This window comes from Macrobrachium rosenbergii, chromosome 33, assembly GCF_040412425.1.
Source record: "Macrobrachium rosenbergii isolate ZJJX-2024 chromosome 33, ASM4041242v1, whole genome shotgun sequence".
In the NCBI taxonomy this organism is placed as follows: Eukaryota; Metazoa; Arthropoda; class Malacostraca; order Decapoda; family Palaemonidae; genus Macrobrachium; species Macrobrachium rosenbergii.
This window is the reverse complement of record NC_089773.1, coordinates 13,759,326-13,778,620: the sequence shown is the minus strand read 5'-3', so window position 1 is coordinate 13,778,620 and position 19,295 is coordinate 13,759,326. Positions and strand designations below refer to the sequence as shown.

The following is a 19,295-nucleotide window of genomic DNA, read 5'->3' as shown; positions in this document are numbered from 1 at the left end:
ATTTTAATAAATAATTTATTACTTAGAATCCATAATTTTAGGTATATTTACGATTTTACAATTAAATTTTGAAATTTATCGTCAGGTACATTTGTAAGACTAATTTTAGGGAGCGTTTTCGGCGCGACGACTTGTCCGAGCGCTTTAGTGTGACGTCATATAAAATTTGAGTTATGCATTTAAATATTCTTAGTGAGTTTATTATTAAATAATACATTATGTATAGTCATATTTTTAGTTATAGTTACATTTTTAAGCTTAATTTTTTAAAATTATTCAAAGGTACATTTCTGAGACAAATTTTGGGGAGTGTTTTCGGTGTGACAAAGACACCGAGCGGTTTTGTATGACGTCATTATGACTTGAAAAATTTATATCATGGAAGAAAATACTCTTCTTTAACTCTTTAAAAGTCACAAATGACTTTTCTTTCGCCAAAAAAAATCATTTTGAAAGATGGTGTCATGAGCAGCTTTGGAAAATTGCGATTTCTTCAGCTGTGTATAAGTTTAACCACTATTTTTCCTCATTTATCTATCTATTTATTCATTCATACATTCATTTATTTATTGTTATTTTTTACAGGACTTAAAGATATAAAATAATGGTTTTTGAAGTCTTTATATGATAATAGATCAGGTCTTGTGTATCCCTTTAGGACCTCAGGAAACGCGCCCAAGCCGAATGTAAACATAAACAAAGCCGGAAGAAAACATATATCCTTTACTTAAACTAATTCTTTACCTACAATTTACAGATAGATTTACACGTAAATTAACACTTGTTGCTCATTTAAATACATAAAAAACATTTTATTTGATTAATATTTATATATAACTCTTATAATTGTTGATAAATACAATTTTGAACTATAATTACGTGAAATTATTCTGTGATCCACGGTTCATTCTCATGTATAATCAAAGTAAGCTTTGGTGACCTATCAGCTGATATCTGTCATCTCTGTTGGTCCATAGGTCCACACCAGCCGTACCCTAGACCTCTTCACACCTCACCACAAGCCATTCTAATGCAAATCATCCAACCAGCATCCAGGAGAAAAGTGAATATAGATCTATTTATTGCTTGTAACTACTTAAAATGGGTGCATTCTCACTAAACATCCATCTTCTCTTTTGAGATGTTTAAATTGACTGTGGGGGTCTTCGCCCCCTATATCCCCTCAACCTATACCCAACCCCAGTCACTTTCCTAACCTAATCGATACCTTATATCTGTATACTTTTTTACTAAACAATATAGAAAAGGGAAACTTGTCTGTAGAATTCGCCGTAACGTTACGTAATTACCTTATACATTAATAATAGTGCTCGATCACGGAGTTTCTTATTTCCTTTTTTTATTAAGTCTCGTTGATATTTCAAGTGTAAAAAGCATGCCAAATCCACCTCCATTTAACTGAACGTGGTGATAATTAATTAGTTAGGTTTTGTGATTGTTTTTGAAGGATCTATCCTAATGAGAATATCAGATTGTTCATCCCATGGCCGTTCATTTCATTGCAGTACATACCGTATATCTATCTAGATTTTTCACCTTCTTTAAAGCTTCAGCTCTATGGATTTTAGGTGTTCATAGTGTCCCCTTGTTTATAATTTGGCTTTATGAAGTGCCTATCCTGTCTTGTGGATACATTTGTGATTACTATCTGGTGAAGGTCTGAGCAATACTTGTGCTCTATGTATTTTTATTCATTATGCAAACACATTTTTTGAGAAATACCAGTAAGTTGCCACATTGCTAAGACAGTTATTGTCATCTAGTACTTTAAAATCAAATGGTATTCAAATTTTGATAGGCAATACGTACGACCAGTTTACGTTTCAAATACTAACTTGTTTTAAGTTGAAGTGGATGCAAGTTGTGGGATCCTGTATTGCATTGTATCCCGCAAAGAGCTGAAATTGCTTTTTGACAAGTAACATTTATTTTTCAGTTTTTAAAATCTGAGATGAGTTGAATCAAGTGCTTGTTAAACATGGATCAGAAACGCCAACCAGTCAACACGGTGGAAGTAACAGCAGTAGAAGAAACCTGGCAGCTTCCCTTAGCAGCTATATTTTGCATTGCTATTGCAGCCTACGTCCTTGTCGTAATGATAGGTAGAAATATGCTTCCTTTGAGTATATAATGTGTAGTGTTACTGCATGCTTAGATTGTTATATATTTGTAATCTGCTTTAGTTTCATGGTAATGCTATCAGTGGAGAACTTTTAACATACTGGCATGTGCTCCAGCCACTCATTCTTGTGTTAATATTTAGTTAATTTCAATTACACTAAATCTTTTTTACATTTTTCTTTTTGTATTTACACATGCAGTTTGTTTCAGATGAAAATAATAAACAAAGATTTATCATTTTTTTCATCGCTTTTTTCCATATTGAGAGCATGTTCCATACAGCCGTGTTGAGGGGCATAGTCAGTGAAAATTTCATGACATTGCTAGTAACTCCAGATGAATGCATTGTCAGTTTATAGAAGAATAAAGTGCATATATAAACTTTATTTGTCTGGAGAAAGGAAGAAGTTCTGTTAGTATTCATCTGAATCACTGTAGGGGCCTTTGAAAATGTCAGCAATGTCTCTATTGCCATAGGTATCCTGTTGTAAGATCTCATTCTGGGCATACTTTTGTAAAATTGTGGTGTTTTATTGTCTTTTTTCTTTTTTCTGAGTGTAAATATTCTTAATCTATTCATTGCAATTAAAAAGTAATTGCTTGAAGTAAAGTTTTACGTGCTCATTCCAACATGGCAGTAATTTATGTATAAGAATATGTGATACATATGTTAAAAATATTTTGGAATTTCACAGGACTGAGCATTAGGCAGTGTCTGTTGAAGAAGGGTTTTTGTGAAGGCTGCCAGATGATTTCTTGTTGCAACTGTGCTGAAATAGGTCTGCGATGTGCTCAGGCATGCTCTTGCTGTGGGCCGATGCCATCCTGCTCTAGCCTACTTGATTGTTGCTGCCCAGATAAGGAGGTAAAGAAGGTTGTTTTTTGAGAGTATCAGTAAACGTAAGAATTCTGTGCTATGTAGCCTAAGTTTTTCAGGCATAACTGGGACATTGTTAGAACCATTTTATTTTAAGGGTTGCATTTTCCCAGCCTAGAAGAGAAGTTCTACCTTTATTACTTTGACCATTCACTGATAGAAATGTTGTTGTCATTAATTACATAATTCATTCTTTGATTAATTTGCTTTCTAATAAATTTCCACATTCTCTTAGAGTTGCAACTGTCTCAGTGACAACCAGTGCGACAGCTGTTTTGATTGTTCGACCTGTGCATCATGCTGGGATGATTGCTCGCAGAACAACTGCACGCAGTGCTCTGATTGCTCGTCGCCGTCTCTGTGTAGTCCTGGGACACTGTGCGACTGCCAGAGTTGTTCGTGTACCTGCACGACCCCAGAATGTTCTACCATCAATTGCCTTTGTTGTGAAATAACTATCAAAGGAAGGGGAGGCCAGTATGATGGTTGAAGCCAGCCTAGACTCAGAAGGTTTTCAAGTTTGTTATACATTAAGTCACTCTCCATAACAGCACACTATTTATTTTTATTTATTTCCAAGGTACATGTCGAGTACAACATTTATTTCCTCAAGTATTTATATTTTTTGTAAAAATTAGTGTCTTGCATCAAGACAATGTGTGATGTGGTGTTCTTTTTAAATACAGTACCTGAGTTTGTTTGCTTAACATAATGTAGAATAAGTCCAAGACAAATCTAAACACTGCGTAGTGCATATTGTGTAACTTCAGAGATACTTTGTAGTGGCAGAAATTATGGAAACAAGCTTAAAATATGTGCTGTTTACTCATTTGTTAGTATTACTGCTGAGCTTGTGGAAAAAATAACTCTATTTTCAGTAAATTCATTGATTTATCAGTATTAAGTTTTATGCGATGTTTACAGCAACATTATAAACTGTGTGGCCTTTTTGTCTTAGGAAACAAGTTTAAATGACTGATAAAGTGCCTTTGTTTGTGTTTATATGATACAGTAGCTCTTCCTGCATGAAAATTTACCTCAGATTATTTTAGTTTTATGTGGATGAGCTTTGACTGATTCATGAAAAGTTTGTTGGTTCCAAAACCACGAAAAGTGTTGTTTTCAAATTACCAGGTTTCAGAAATGGTGACAAATAGGTCTTAGAAAGAGAGAACAAGCTGCAAACTTTCAGATGTATTACAAGCAACAGATTACCAAGAAACATACCTTACATTACTTAGTGCATGTCCATTGTATCAGCAGAGCTGCTTATAACTTGTCCGTCCATTTGAACTTTTAGCTTGTGCCTGCTTTGTAATTACAGTAGTTGTTATACCTAAGAAAGAGATTATCATAGTTTTACAGCTACTGTTTCCATCGAGTTTGTCATACAACTTCAGTGGCGTGGTAAAAATAATTATAATAGTCTGGCAACTATTTACCATCGGTACCTTTTTCATTATTTTTACAATTTCATTATGTGAATTTTTAGCAGCAAACAAAATGATGCATTATCCCAACTCATTCAATTTTGGATAATGCTAACCTCCTATCTAGTCAGCTTCCAATTGCCCTATAACCAACTACCTCTGGCAAACGAGGCATCTTAATATTTTGTACAAGTGTATAAACATTTTTTGACCAGATATAAATATTTTTGCTATATTTATTTATGTATTGCCTTATCTTCGTTAACTCATAGTTTTTTACTTAATGGTCATTCTTTTAGTTTGGAAACTTTAAGTCTGCATCACTGGTGAGTTTACTCAGTTTTAATGCTAATCGACATACACTAACATCAGAACCTGTTTTTGGTAATGAATTCTGCTATTAAACCATAAACCTCTTAGTGTTAATAAAATTTACCATTTTGAGTTTTACGTTCTAGGTAAATTATACCCATTTTGTACAATAAAAGATTCATAGAGCCTCAAAAGTATTTTGACTTGGCTACCTGATCAAGAAGTACAGTACATAAAATCACAATTAAAAAAATTTAGAAAAAATTTATTTAAACCTTATATACAATGACTTGTATAGCAGAAAATAAATATTACAAATTGAAAAAAAGAATCTCAAAAGCAGTTTCACAGAGGTACATTACTGCTTGAAACCGTACACCAAATAAATTCATAAAAATAAAAGTGTGATATAATGTATATGTTAGTCAACAATCGTTCAACATATGATCAAGATACAAAGTTATAGATTGCAACACTGCCTCTAATAAGAAAATCGGTAACGGATGGTACTGTAATATGAGGTACAGTATGCAAGCTGACGAATGTAATTATTACTGTAGAGACAAAATATGCAGTATTCAGACACTATATATGAATGTCGGGATCTATTTTTTTACAGTAATAAATACCTGTATTTTGTTTTCGAACAACTCGCTTAGAGTGTTTACTGTGACTTACCAATTATTAATGTTCTTGAAGGAATTAAACATAGAAGCAATGTAACTAACTAGTTCGGAAACAGCCACAGGAAAGACGATGATCCCAACTATTTTTATATTAATACACAACTCCAATTTAACCTAAATACAGCACTTCCATAATATATCCCCTCCATGTTTGATATACATGACATTTCCATGATAAAAAAGAAAATACTAAATTAGTTCCCTATCAGTTTCAAAAGTTGACCCAGCACTAAGAAATCACACTTGATTCCATTAAATGAGTATCTTATTCTCAAAATCTGGATTATAAATTTTCTTAAGGTGATTTTGTTAACAAATAAATCCATATACACTTTACAGTTTAGTTCCCCATTGAAATGTCTATATAGTATTTCTATTTCTTATATCTGTTACAATTTATTTCCTCTTGAAGAAATGGAATACTGTAGTGGAAGAATTATCTGTCTTTTTCAGAAGAATTTTCATAGTTGAGTTTTTTACTTCACATACAAAGAAAAAACAAAAGTAACACTGTACATTTAAGTAATTAGTCCTCATGTTCAAAATGTGAGCTATGAAGCATACCTAACTGAAACTCCATACTTTGCAAAAGAGCTATGTGAACTGATAACTCCCTGATGACTTCAAATTCACTATCACAGATGTCCACTTTTTAGTCTGTTTTCAAGAAATCCCAAATTAAATTATTTCCTTGCATTGTTTAAACCTTTAGCTTTCAAGGCTTCCAATACAAAAAAAATAAAAAGGAATATATTTTAGTTTACAATTAAAGTTCGCAAATTACGAACTTCAGTCATGTTTGTCAGTTACGAACAATTTTTTATATCTTCATGTCATCTATAATTATTTTTTATAATCATCCCTCATCTCTTTTTCATACAATATCATATATGCAAAATTCATATACCTTTTTTTTTGTCTATAATGCTGAATATGAAATAAAAAGTCAGATGATTTACCATTATCGAAGCCTATATCTCGATACAAACAACATAAAAAAAACAAAAGAAAAATGTTCAATTGCCAATTGAAACATTACTTGGAAATGCTTCTGATCAATACATGTCATCAGGGCCTATTTCCGCAGTGTACTGAAGGCCTCGCTCCTTCATAAATCGTGCCCGCAGTTGCTCCTGCTCCTGCTGGCGTTCCTGTTCCACGCGTTGTGCTTCAAGGATTTCCTCTATGCTGACTTTCTCTAAGGCTGCGGCACCCTCTTTCGTATCGTCCTGTAAATAAAATTTTTTTCAATGAATATTTACAGATTGCTTTGAGGAATACAATTAGGAAATGAATACACTTAGATTGGCTTAGTAAAATCAGATAGTAAGCAATGATTTTCATAAATAATGTATGACGAATCATGAAACTCAGCAGTTTAGGAACTGACTACATTATATACTGTAAACAGTAGAGAGAAATACTTATTGCAAACATTATGCAGTATAGTGTTTTAGAATTGCAAAATATGCTTTAATCTCTTATCAAGAACCATCAGTACACAAATTTGCCATTCATGCAACATGAGATGTTTTTCAGAGTTTATTCATTAGCAAATACAGAATTACTTCAAGATTTGCCTGATAATCTGGGATACAATAATTTTTTGTCTGCACCTTGCTGGAAAGGAAAATGCCTGTGATTATCTATACTATGATACTATGGCACTAAAGTTTAAATCCTTTCGATGTCTGGAATCCACTTCAAGGAATAACAAAAATTCATAAAACTAGTTCTTCAATATGATTACTGTCACTGACAACCATTACAAACCTTTAAGAAACTTACGATTTCTCCAAGTAAGACAACATTCTCTCCTCTGATGACAAAGACACCACGATCGATATCTCCATACCGACTGCCAACATGAATGCGCTCTATCGTCCGATGGAGAACCAAATTAGCAAACTGATCGACACTTCTCAAGTAGCCAATAAGCGTCCTTCCATCTCTGAGGTACACCATTAACTTCTCTGGAAGTGTAAAATTTTGCTGTGGTGTTACTACGTTCTTTGGTACAATGTGTAAATTTTCTCATGTGAAGGAGAGAAAGTGTTAAAGGGTTTTTCTCAGCAAATTAGCCATTCAAAGAATTATTTACTGTTTCATTATAGGTCAAATAGCAGCTTATGAATTTATAACATGGAAATATACCCTAAACACAAATGGCAAGTCCAAATTAACATCTGATGGTTAAATGTACGCACACCATCGTTGGTGGAGTAGCTGCATCGTAGGCAACATCCACTAGCATATTTAGCTTTAGTATGTTGGTTGACACTCATCACACCATTCAATTCTTGTACAAGTTAAGCTGTGTTAGAACAGTTGGGCCACTCTGTATAACAGCCTCAAAGTCTTATTTTGGATAATTTGCTTTAAGCCTCCAAATATCATTTATCACTTATCAACATATATGTTAAGCAAACCTTGCCTGGAAACCACCTACACAGTGAGAATTGTAACTGTTACCAGCATATTATAGTTTCCCAAAATCTTCACATGTAACAGGGAGAGAGGTTAATTCAATAACAAGTACTGACAATGGAAAGGAAGGTAAAAATGCGGAAGAATTGCTCATGTTAGCCCTACTTCCACTGACTGCGGCTTAAAAGCAGATCAAAGAACATATATCAAAAGGGATGCATCCTAACCTAACCTTCCTTATCCTAACCTCCTAACCTACCCTAGGGCAGCGTGCCCACTCTGGAACCCAGCCCAGCGACGTCAGACTCAGAAGAATAGTGCATGTGCTGCTATTATGCAGTATTACCGAAAAATTAACAAAATATTGTGAATTCATCAAAAACTATCAGAAAAATCCCATTTCAAACCCGAGTTATATTACGGCCAACTCATACACCTTTAATCCCCATGCCAGTAGGCTTTGGACAATAGGTCCATAGGCCTATAAACAAACATGTATAAGATAAATTCAAACAAATTCTCCTACTCGATTAAATTCGTCTGACCTGGGCTAGGGCAACTGACCTAACCTTACCTAGCACAGGGTTGACTGACGTACCGGGTTTCCCATAAGGGTCAAATCTAAGTAAATATCCTTATTAAATAGCCAATTACGGCTATTAATACCCTAAAAGCATCTATTTTTTCAATAACTCACTATCCAATTCGTCAAAAAGTTGAGCTGCTCCCGGGATATTACTCATTTTGGCAATTAATTATGCGATGAAAGTCTGAATGGGGCCTTGACGTGAAGTTTGACAATTCCCTTTTGTTTACATTTGGGTGATGGCGTTCTTCTTCTTCCCTCGGCTGGTCAGGAGAGCTCGTCTCGTTTAGAGAGTTTTCGAATTTTAATTTGGAAATTTTGACGTATATTGAAGAGGTTTTTTGGTATATATGCTTTCAAGTGTTTTCATATTTTATTATCTAAGATATTTATTTGTTTTAGCGTGGTTATTCATTGGTTAGTCATGTTTATACGTGTATCTTAATCTTGGATTTTGGGGATCATTTTTTTGCCCGTGCTCGTCTCGAGTTTTTTTGAGGTTTACAATATTGAAATTTTGAGGTATATTGCAAGAGATTGTTTGATATAATGTTTTATAGTGCTTCCATATTTTACTATTTAAAATATACCTGTGTTTAAGCATGGTTATCCATGTTGTTTATGCCTGTATTTCAATTTTGGATTTTGGTTCCCCTTTTTTTGCCAGCGCTTGGTTTGGGAGTTTTTGAATTTTAACTTTGACATTCTGAAATGTATTGCGAGAGGCCGTTTGATATATGCGTTCCAGAGCCTTCATGTTTTATTATTTAACATATTATTTAACATATACCCTTGTTTTAGCATGGTTATTCATATTGTTTATACATGTATTTGTTTTTTTTAATTCTGGTGCTTAATTTCTATTATCTAATCAAACGCTGTTGCCTTTTTCATCACATTTTTTTTTATTTTTAGCAAACATTACTTCTATTTTCATCTCTTTCTTTGTGCTAATTGCGACCTTCTTTAGCACTTGCATTTGATGGTTGCAAACTATTATTACTGAATGTTTCTTTCCCATTTGCAAGATCCATTGTCATTAGCAAACAGTATTATTATTATTATTATTATTATTATTATTATTATTATTATTATTATTATTATTATTATTATTATTATTATTATTTTTATTATTATTATTATTATTATTATTTCGTCTATTTTAACTTAAGCCTGATCAAGCAAGTCATTGGGCATTTGTGTTTACACCATTTGAATATATAATAATAATAATAATAATAATAATAATAATAATAATAATAATAATAATAATAATAATAATAATAATAATAATAATAAATTCAAAACCAAACTAAATGCAAAAAATGAACCATTATCTATTGAGGCACTTATGATAGGCCTACCCACCCTTCTAGATTCAATTCAAAGTACATAAGACCAGAATTTTCCAGACCTAGTACTATTTTTTACTTTGTCAAACAGCAAGGCTCTTAAACATAAACTTCATAACTTATATTTGAACCTGTAGGCCTATATAAACCTTGGAAAATAGAGGTGGAGGCTATTTTCTTGGTCTCATTGAAATTTTTCAAAGAATGGCTGCTGTGAGTATTTATAATGATGTTTGTGGTGAGCCTAGGGCTATAAAGAAGTGTATCTAGCTTATTATATATAATTCTTTAAAACTGGGATGATTATTATTCTTGAAAGTGTAATAAAACATTATGCAGATAATGCAGCTCTCAGTCTGATCAAGTGTAAACTAAATGCAAAGCGAAGCAGCCATTAGACTCAATACAGGTTTGGCTAACGGATAGATAAGTTGATGAATTTTCACTCTTTCCATCCTTTCCTCTTCTTATTTTCCTCTTTCCTTCTTCTCAATTTAATCCCTGGTCGGGGTCGACGTTTTGAGCAAGTTTCCTCCAGGTATGTTCATCTTAAACAGTTCGTTTAACGATTGGTTTTCGGAATAGGCCTACGACTTTTTTATGATTAAGAACGACCCTGATTTAGGAATACTGGGGTAAATAAACTGGGTATGCTTGTAAACAAATAAAATATATAATGAGAAAACAAAAAAGTAAGTGACAAACAGAAAAATAAAATTAGAGAAAATATAGAGCACCACAAACAATAATACGTAGACGCATAGGTCATAAAGTGACATAGAAAAAAGAAAAGAAATTTAGGGAATAAAAAAAGTAATGGAAACTAAAAACAAAGACCTAAAGAAGGTAAGAAACATAAAGTTACTTTTTCATGCGGCGTATATTTATTTCCAAGTAAACTCAATGCCAAGACCCCCTAAAAAAGGGGTGACCTTTGCTCAGCAAATCGGATCAACACGAATATTATCTACTTCGAAAATAGCAAGCAGGTTATTTTCACATATATCAGCTGAATTGAAGATTATAACACCACTGCAGAGTGTAAATAATTTGTCGATGGAATGAAGATATACAAATTATACAAATTACACAAATTGTACATCGTAATCAGCGCTTCCAATGCATTTATATTGCTTATTATCAGCATCCAATAATACGTTGATCACGCATCGGCCTATGAACAGCCGGTTTTCAACCGCGCAACCATAATTATCATTATATGACTTTTTTCTCCTCGGCAATAAACAGATAATCTCAGCTTATTTGATTTCTTGATACTATTATAATCCCTGGTCAGCTTTTTTTTTATAATAATGTCATACATAATTCATTTTTAGAAGAAAATTTAAGATTAAAATCAGATTGCTCTAGGCGGTAAGAGTTTTTTGAAAGTCAGTTTTTTAATTTTAAAATCTTTTCTTAAATATGATTATAAGGTAAATAACCTCAGGAATCTTGGTCTTTTTTTATTTGATTAAGTTTCTTTTTATTAACATATTGTATGTTTATTTTATTGTGTTTTTATTAATATTGCTTTATGGTTTAGCTGTCAGATTTCATATTTTGGGAAATTCAGCTAATATTTTTTTGTATATTTGATAAAGAAATAATATATATATATATATATATATATATATATATATATATATATATATATATATATATATATATATATATATATATATATATATATATATATATATGAAAGCCAGACCTACCGCAACCTACGTATTCTATTGGATGCTCCGTAAGAGTTTTGGATTAAGATGAATGTTGAGATGCAGCGGAATAATACTCCGGTTCAGATTCCGAAAACGCCTTCGCCGCTCCCAAACGCTGGGTAGTTGGAATACGCAACCTTATTTTACGTTCATGAAGGATTTAAAAGACATCCAAAGCGGGAATTCACCACTGGACTGGAATAAAACGTAAAATTCGCCCCGCACTACTTGCATGGAGTACAACCGGCGCAAGGTCGACAACGGAACGTTACGGGTCGACCGCCAGTGTTTGTCTAACCACCATCCGAGTCGGATGGCGTGCGCTTGTCTCTAGACCGTGTGCACTCGACACCATGTATGAACGCGGGTGAAGCCGCCCTTGCCGACGCCCCTTGATCCTCTCCTGATGTGGTTCTGAGCGCAGTGGAACGGAAGAAATGGGCTCCGAGATGACGTGGTGGTGGGGGACGACGACGACGACGGCCGCTTTGTGGATATTCGTAGGCATTTGTTTGGGTCGCAGCGACGGGGGAGCCGCGGCTGACAAAGGTGCGGTGACGAATGGCCTTATTTCCCCTTCGAATTTCGCTCTCTGACGATTTTCAGTCATCTTAAACGTTCAATTAATTCATTAACGATCGTATTCGAGTCCAGGCGGGGTTAATTCGCTCTAAATAAGCGATTTAGAAGCGGAAGACTCGGCGTGAAAGTGGTCGGTGGCGGCCGTAGATTTTCGTGTCCCTACGAGGGAGAGGATTTATTTTCTTAGAATTTTGTTTATTTCACCAGAAATGGGTTTTATTTCGCGGAGGATATTAAAAATAAATGTGTTCTTGTTTTCAGGGGTCACGTATGAGGTTTTTTCGGTGTTGTCAACCCGTACGCCACGCGCAAGAGCGTTTGATGTTGGCCCTTAAGGAAATACGCTTGGGGTCTTTATATATATATATATATATATATATATAGAGAGAGAGAGAGAGAGTGAGTGAAGATTATCAACTGTACCATTTTATCACTTATTTTTTTTATTTTTATGCATAAGAGTTGTTTCTATATCATAATTTTTCAAATATTTATAATTCTTATTTTATTTTCTCGTATGTCTTATTTATCACATATTTAGTTCTTCTTTTCTTATGTATTCATTATACAAGGTTGTCGTGTTTCTGTAGCAATATAGCCCATGTAGAAGTTGTCATATTTAAGTTTCTATGTATTGTATAACCACAATGTATTCAAAGTCTGTAATATATATCTGTAATAATCAGGAAAATAGGTTGCAGTCTCAAAGACTTAGATGGTTTGAGCATGTAGGGAGAACGGGAGATAAACAGTCATTCAGTTGGTTTGGGAGTAATAGAATGAAGGCTGGTAGGAAGGCCTAGGTAGCCTAAGCCAACAAGCAAAGACAGCAGAGTAAACGCTTAATAAATATCCTTGACTGTAATCTGACATTGTTCTGTGACTTTACAAGGCCCATTAAGATACTGTATATTTTGATTAACAGACTTCTGTGATCCCGGTGACGGGTAATTGTGGACAGTCGGGATAGCCTATGCTGGTGGGGTGTAAAACGCAGTGCTTGTCCTTCGATAGAAAGGGGTAGTTCCGTTGTTGTGTTTTGGTCCTCGTTCGCTCTGACGTCGTCGCATCTGGTGGTCGTATCTGCTGTGGAACGCTTGCTTGAGGAGAGGTCTGAAGGCTAACGCGTTGGGGAAATCTAGGTTCCACTGTCCTCCTGACAGAATCGTATTATTATAGTGGTTAATGTTGGCAGATTCCAGAATCTCCCTTTTGCCAAATCAGCTCGGCCCCACACCAGTTTAGGGTATGGCCATTGTCCCTCTTATGTACGAAAATTCCCAAGCCCTCTGAAGCACATATTACTGATCTCCTATGCTCTGTTAAAGGCATTATAGAATTTAGAGTAACTTGAACAATAAAGGGTCTTGTTTCCTATTTTTCAAACTTTAAATGTTTTATTGAGTATTGCGTTATTCATGAGCATCTCACCGTAAGGGTGCCTTATTCTTAATTGTGTCGCCACTTTTGTTGACCTGTCAGTTTAGCCTATTTATAGGACCTTCTCTTCCTAGCTAGCTTCCACCTTGATACAAGGAGAAGAATCAGAGCAATGCAGCTTTACTCCGTAAACCGCCCCGTATTCGCAGGGGAATGCGAATAGCTAAAATCCACAAATGCTTAAAACCCCTCTAAAAACACTTAGAACTGCCCATTTTGATAGTTTAAACACAAAAAAACCCTCTGAAAATGCTTATACCTGAGTATTTTAATAGTTTTATCACAAAAATATGAAAATACAGTAATTAGTGAATATTTCTCAGTGAAATGTACTGTGAATGGGCGAATTTTCCGCGAGTAATGGGTAGATATGTTCCACAGAGAAATCCGTGAATACATAAGTCCTCGAATACGGGGCGTTTACTATGTTAAGAATCGGAGCATTGCAGCTTTATTTAAAGTCTCTGTGGCCACAAGGATTATCAGCATCAAATGCAGCATTGTCTAGAGGAGACTTTCAAGACATCATTGATACTCAATTATAAGGTCCCCAACTCACATTGTGATCTAGCGAATTCAGGAGGCGATACATAAATCACTGCATTACTCTGCATTAAATTTTATTTTTATACTACTGTCATTTCTATTTATGCAGTGGCATTTGATATTGATAACTGATCGCCCTCATCAGAATCACGGAAAGTTCCGAGGCTTGGTAACAGAGGGAAAGACAGTTGCCGAAAAGTATAGTTGGTCTACAAGGGTAACTAATTTCCACAGGGTTAATGTAGGAAGGGCTTGCCTTTTATTATGAGTCTGCCTTTGATTTCACTCATTCAAGAAGGCGTCCATGAGGGGTGACCCACCTAAATATTATAAAGCTGTATTTCAGCCATGCAGAAAATGAACAGTCTTATGACATTTGCATTATGTGTATAATATATTGTTAATTTCAGTTTTATTGTACAGTATATACTCATCTCATGGGTCTGTTCATTTTTTTGTGGATGGATTGCATGCACACTTTGAATAGCTAATTGTGGTAATACTTGTATATAAGGGGTAAACAGTAAGAGAGAAATTGACATTATAACAACAGAGTAACTGTACAGCATTTAACAAAACAGAACATTGTATATCACTACAATATACCGTAAAATTTAGTGAAATGTAAAGCGCTTGAATACAGTGCCTTTAGTTTCACGAGGGTTATGCTTGATTCTCCTTGTATTTTATAATTGCATTTTTACAATTTATTTAATTTAATTTATTTTATCATTTCTAATAAATGATCTTTTCTTTCTGTATTTCATATTACCTTCTGTTACTTCTTTCAAGTGGATGCCATATTTCTTTGGAAGCTTGACTTTTCAAGCCAGGGGTTCCTGTGGGTGCGTTCCTTACGAATAGGGTTCATGTTCTTAACATTTTATTTGGGATTTTATATAACATACAACATTTGTACATAACTTCAAGATGTATCTGCCACATAACTACATTTGTACATACACTTCAAGATGTATCTGCCACATATGTGCAAGGATAAAATTGTTAAATGTTGTGATATTATTATTATTATTATTATTATTATTATTATTATTATTATTATTCAGAAGATGAACTCTCTTCTTAACGATCAAGCCCACAGGGGCCACTGACTTGAAATTCAAGCTTCCAGGGATATGGTGTTCCTTAGGAAAAAGTAAGAGGAGATAAAGTGAAATATTTGTTGAAAAAGGAAAAATAAATTAACAAATAGATAAAAATGTATTCAAATATAAGGAGAATAGTATTAAGGTAGCAGTGCATTGCATCTTTGCTCGAACTTCTGAAGTTCCAATTGCACGCCATCCTGTGAGAGGCTGTTCCACCGCCCAACGGTGTGTTTTGTGGCCAGGGTCAACAGAGGTTATTTTTTGGGCGAGCACTGTAGACTTTCCCCCTTCTCAAAGTATAGTTAAATTTTAAAAGTTTTTGGAGGAGTAAGTCCTAAATTTCATTATGCATGAAAGAATATTATCATATTGCTTATGGTACTGTTTATAATTTTACTCCTTTGTGGGCATCAAACTGTTTCTGTGTGTTTATAGTGTGCATAGCATGTTGTACAGTAAAGGTCCTCTGCAATATCCTCTGTTTTGGCTTTTGCTGTTCCCTCTGGCCACTGTCCACTTAGCTGTTCAGCTTCCTTAACTTTCCTGTACTCTAGATTTTGCCTCTCACTTAAACCATCATTAAAGAACGGGCCATCTTTGGAGAGCCCTGTTACTGAATAGAGAAGTATCTCAGTAGTTTCATTATGATAATTTTCTTTATATTATTTACTGCACAGCTGAATTGCATTGCATTTGCTCACAGCATTATCTCGAGTCATCCCCTAAGCCCCTAGATACAATACACGATGCCGCCTCCATCTGAGATCATGCACGGCGAGTATTATGACATAGGGTGGCTTAGCTACGTGGTGCTCTGTGGTTTCCCTGGTCAGTGACACTGCAGTGTCAGGTTTCTTACTGTGTCAGTGCTTCGATAAATCGTCATCCTGGCGTTTGGTTAACAGAGTTTTTCAGAGGCTGAATGTGGGAGATGTTGCAGTCGTACGTATGGGAAACATTTTATCAGCTCTTAGCGTTTAGCTGCTGGGAGGGGTAGGCTTTTGCGAAGTGAAATTTTATCTGGCATGTTAACTTGTGTAGTTGTGTACTGCACAGTGTTCGTGTTGATAATCTGTATTAATGATTTTATTTTTACATCTGAAGTCTGGCATTTGATAGTGGCATTTGCTTGTGATGTTGTGTGGGGTGAAAATACTTTAAATTACAGGTAGCTTTCTGGAAATGAAGTACCCATGGAGTTGCAATTTTGAATCACCTTGTAAATTTGAGGGTTGCTACTTCAGTGTACATGTTCTGTCAATACTTGTAGCTTTTGCAACATGATTAGCCCCAAATATCAGATTGAATAGCAGTGATCTGTTCTTGAATTTTGAATAGCAGTGATCTGTTTGTGAGGTTAAATAGCAGTGATCTGTGTGTGAGTTTTGAATAGCAATGATCTGTTCCTGATATTGAATAGCAGTGATCTTTTTGTGAGGTTGAATAGCAATGATCTGTTCCTGATTTTGAATAGCAGTGATCTGTTTGTGAGGTTGAACAGCACTGATCTGCTCCTGAGTTTACAGCAATGCACAGTGCACATGGATGTCCTTATTCAGCATAACTGCATTGTTCTTGAACTGTAGGATGTGTCATAAGCTTTGTAGCTAAGCCACCGTGGCCTTTCGCTCTTTTGGTTCATGATTCTGCCCTTGAAGTTATGATGAAGACATCTTTTCTTTCGTTCTCATTTATTCCTTTATTTTTAATCGTTGATGTTGTGTAGATATGGTCGTACGTTCCCTGAGGACATTAGTCATATTCTTTTTGCACTTCGGTCTCCACAATTCCGCTACAAAAAATCCCATTTTTTGTTTTAAAAAGTGCCCAATGGTTCTATCCCCATGCGGTGCACTGTAGGCATTATTAAAGGTTCTTCGCAGCATCCATTCACCCCCTAGCTACAACCCCATTCATTCCTTTGACTGTACCTCTGTTCATATTCTCTTCCATCTTACCTCCCACCCTTTGCCAGTGTTTCATAATGCAACTGAGAGGTTTTCCTCCTGTTACACCTTTAGAATCTTATTACTTAATAATTTCCCTTTCATCACCAAATGACCTCAAAGGTCTCACCACTTGACTTTTGGCCAGAATTTTATATGCCATTCCATTCCAGAGGCCCTTTTTAATTCCTCAAATTCTCCTGAGATCACCTCACTGCTCTGTGAAAACTACTCATGTCAGAACAGTTTCTGAAACACTATTCTGAAGTACTGTTTTGACATGAAGTTTTAAAATAGCCAAACTAATGGTAGGCTCAGTATCCTCTGAGTGAAGAACTGACCTCAGTAACATTCAGCATTGCTCATTAATTTTGTGAGCTATGTGCTTCATGTTGAAATACTGATAGAACAGAATATGTATTGTTAAATATGGGTGAATATCAGTGTAGTGTGCATGTAAATCTGAGGACAAATAATTGTATAATACAGTATACTTTATAGACATAATTAGGCAGTATTTAATTTTTGGCACCTTAGTGGGCACTGTAATTTTTTTGGGTTGTTAATCAGCTCAGTGGTCTGGTAGACCTTTGGAATTTCAATTATATTTTACTATAAGTCACAGTAATTATATCATTTTATTATAAGTTACAGTAATTATACAATTTTTTATTTTAATTCATTTTTAATCTATCATAGTGCACTAACCATAAAAATCCATTTAGAATACCTTGTTTTATTATTTTTTTGAGTTCCTTGAATAGTATTATTATTATTATTATTATTATTATTATTATTATTATTATTATTATTATTATTATTCAGATTTGGTAGGCTTCAAATGAAATAATCTACAAAGTCCATTAACTTGTAAGTCATACAAAATTAAACAAGAGAGCCTTTTGAAATGTAAAAAAATATGGGAAAATTAATAATAAATGCTGTATCAAAGTATAAAATAAATGAATACATAAATTCTGTATCAAAGAAACTCATGATCATTAATAATCTATATTTGATAATATGGAATAACCCAAATCATCATTGTTGTTGATCAGTCTTGCTAGAATATAGTGCATTAGTGGACATACAGTAGTGTGACGCCAGTTGAAAAGAATCAGACCTGTCAGTCAGTATGTGGAATAGTATATAAATAAATAATATCTTTAAGGATTTTGTTGTATTTTTCAATGTGATTAAAATTGTTATTTATTATTAAATATGTAACACTATATATACTTTACATATAAACCTTGTTATAGGAATGTGATTTAAAAATAATTCTGCTACACACACACACACACACACACACACATTTCAGCATCATTTTTCGAACCCATATTTGTATACGGCGTCTTTCACTGAGGTCTTTCTGTTTATGTCTACCGGGATTATTGATGATGGCGTTCATTTCTGTTTATCTTATTTTACTCTTATTGATGATGGCGGTGATGACGTCACGATTGTTTATATTTGTTCGTTCGCGCGCTTTTGACTCTGATGCCTTTGGGGGTGGGGGGTTAGGGAAAATGGCGGGAAATGGGGAATAATGGTATCATTATGGTCTTCGTTGATATTTTATTGTATTTCAGGAAACTTTTTACATGTTATATACTATAGACGTAATTTGAAGAGTATATAGAAATCCTGCAGCCTTGTGTTTATTTAAAGAAGGATTATAAAACTAATATAAAGTGTAGGCCGTTAGGGGAATATGGAGATGCTAGGGAATATTAATTCTGTCATGTAGGCCTAGCGTAGGCCTAACTTTTTAATGTTTTTAATTCAATAGTCTTTAATAACAAGATTCTTCGTTAAAGTTACAACGTTCTTTGTTAATTCCTGTAGCCTGACACACAAGTAATAATAAGCGCCAGGGTAGACTATTTATAAACAATGACACTGTAGACGCCCGGGATTACTCGAGTTGTTTACATTGCGCACATTGTCCGTTACTTGTTTATATAATGCCCGAACTCCGTTGCGCTTTATAAAAAAAAAAAGGCGGTCGTTTTTATGCTCGGTTTTGCGAGAGGTTGAACGTTCTTTGTCGGTACTTGTTTCTGAAGGCGTTCGCCGAAGCGTTTTCGTTTTGTGACCTTGTTGAACGTTGCGTAGACATATGTATGTCATTGTTTC

The 19,295-nt window shown here is 34.6% G+C and overlaps 3 protein-coding genes across 9 annotated transcripts in view; 2 read left to right on the top strand and 1 right to left on the bottom strand.

Moving 5' to 3' along the window:
• Window positions 1–924: 924 nt before the first annotated feature.
• LOC136855948 (keratin-associated protein 5-1-like) lies at window positions 925–4,955 on the top strand. The gene is made up of 4 exons (XM_067133490.1): window positions 925–1,063; window positions 1,958–2,123; window positions 2,838–3,007; window positions 3,255–4,955. The coding sequence occupies exons 2-4, from the start codon at window positions 2,000–2,002 to the stop codon at window positions 3,507–3,509; spliced, it is 549 nt and encodes a 182-aa protein (XP_066989591.1). The 5' UTR covers window positions 925–1,063; window positions 1,958–1,999; the 3' UTR covers window positions 3,510–4,955.
• A 50-nt stretch (window positions 4,956–5,005) lies between these two features.
• On the bottom strand, window positions 5,006–8,701 carry LSm1 (U6 snRNA-associated Sm-like protein LSm1). Its single transcript, XM_067133491.1, has 3 exons — window positions 8,572–8,701; window positions 7,236–7,420; window positions 5,006–6,676 (listed from the first exon to the last, which is right to left on the bottom strand). The coding sequence occupies exons 1-3, from the start codon at window positions 8,615–8,617 to the stop codon at window positions 6,503–6,505; spliced, it is 405 nt and encodes a 134-aa protein (XP_066989592.1). The 5' UTR covers window positions 8,618–8,701; the 3' UTR covers window positions 5,006–6,502.
• Window positions 8,702–11,817: 3,116 nt separating this feature from the next.
• fra (frazzled) overlaps window positions 11,818–19,295 on the top strand; it is a 123,605-nt gene continuing 116,127 nt past the window's right edge. For all 7 annotated transcript variants that reach the window (XM_067133482.1, XM_067133486.1, XM_067133485.1 and 4 more), the window contains exon 1: window positions 11,818–12,082. In XM_067133482.1, the coding sequence (XP_066989583.1) occupies window positions 11,971–12,082 (112 nt within the window). In that variant the 5' untranslated portion in view covers window positions 11,818–11,970. The remainder of the gene's footprint in view (window positions 12,083–19,295) is intronic.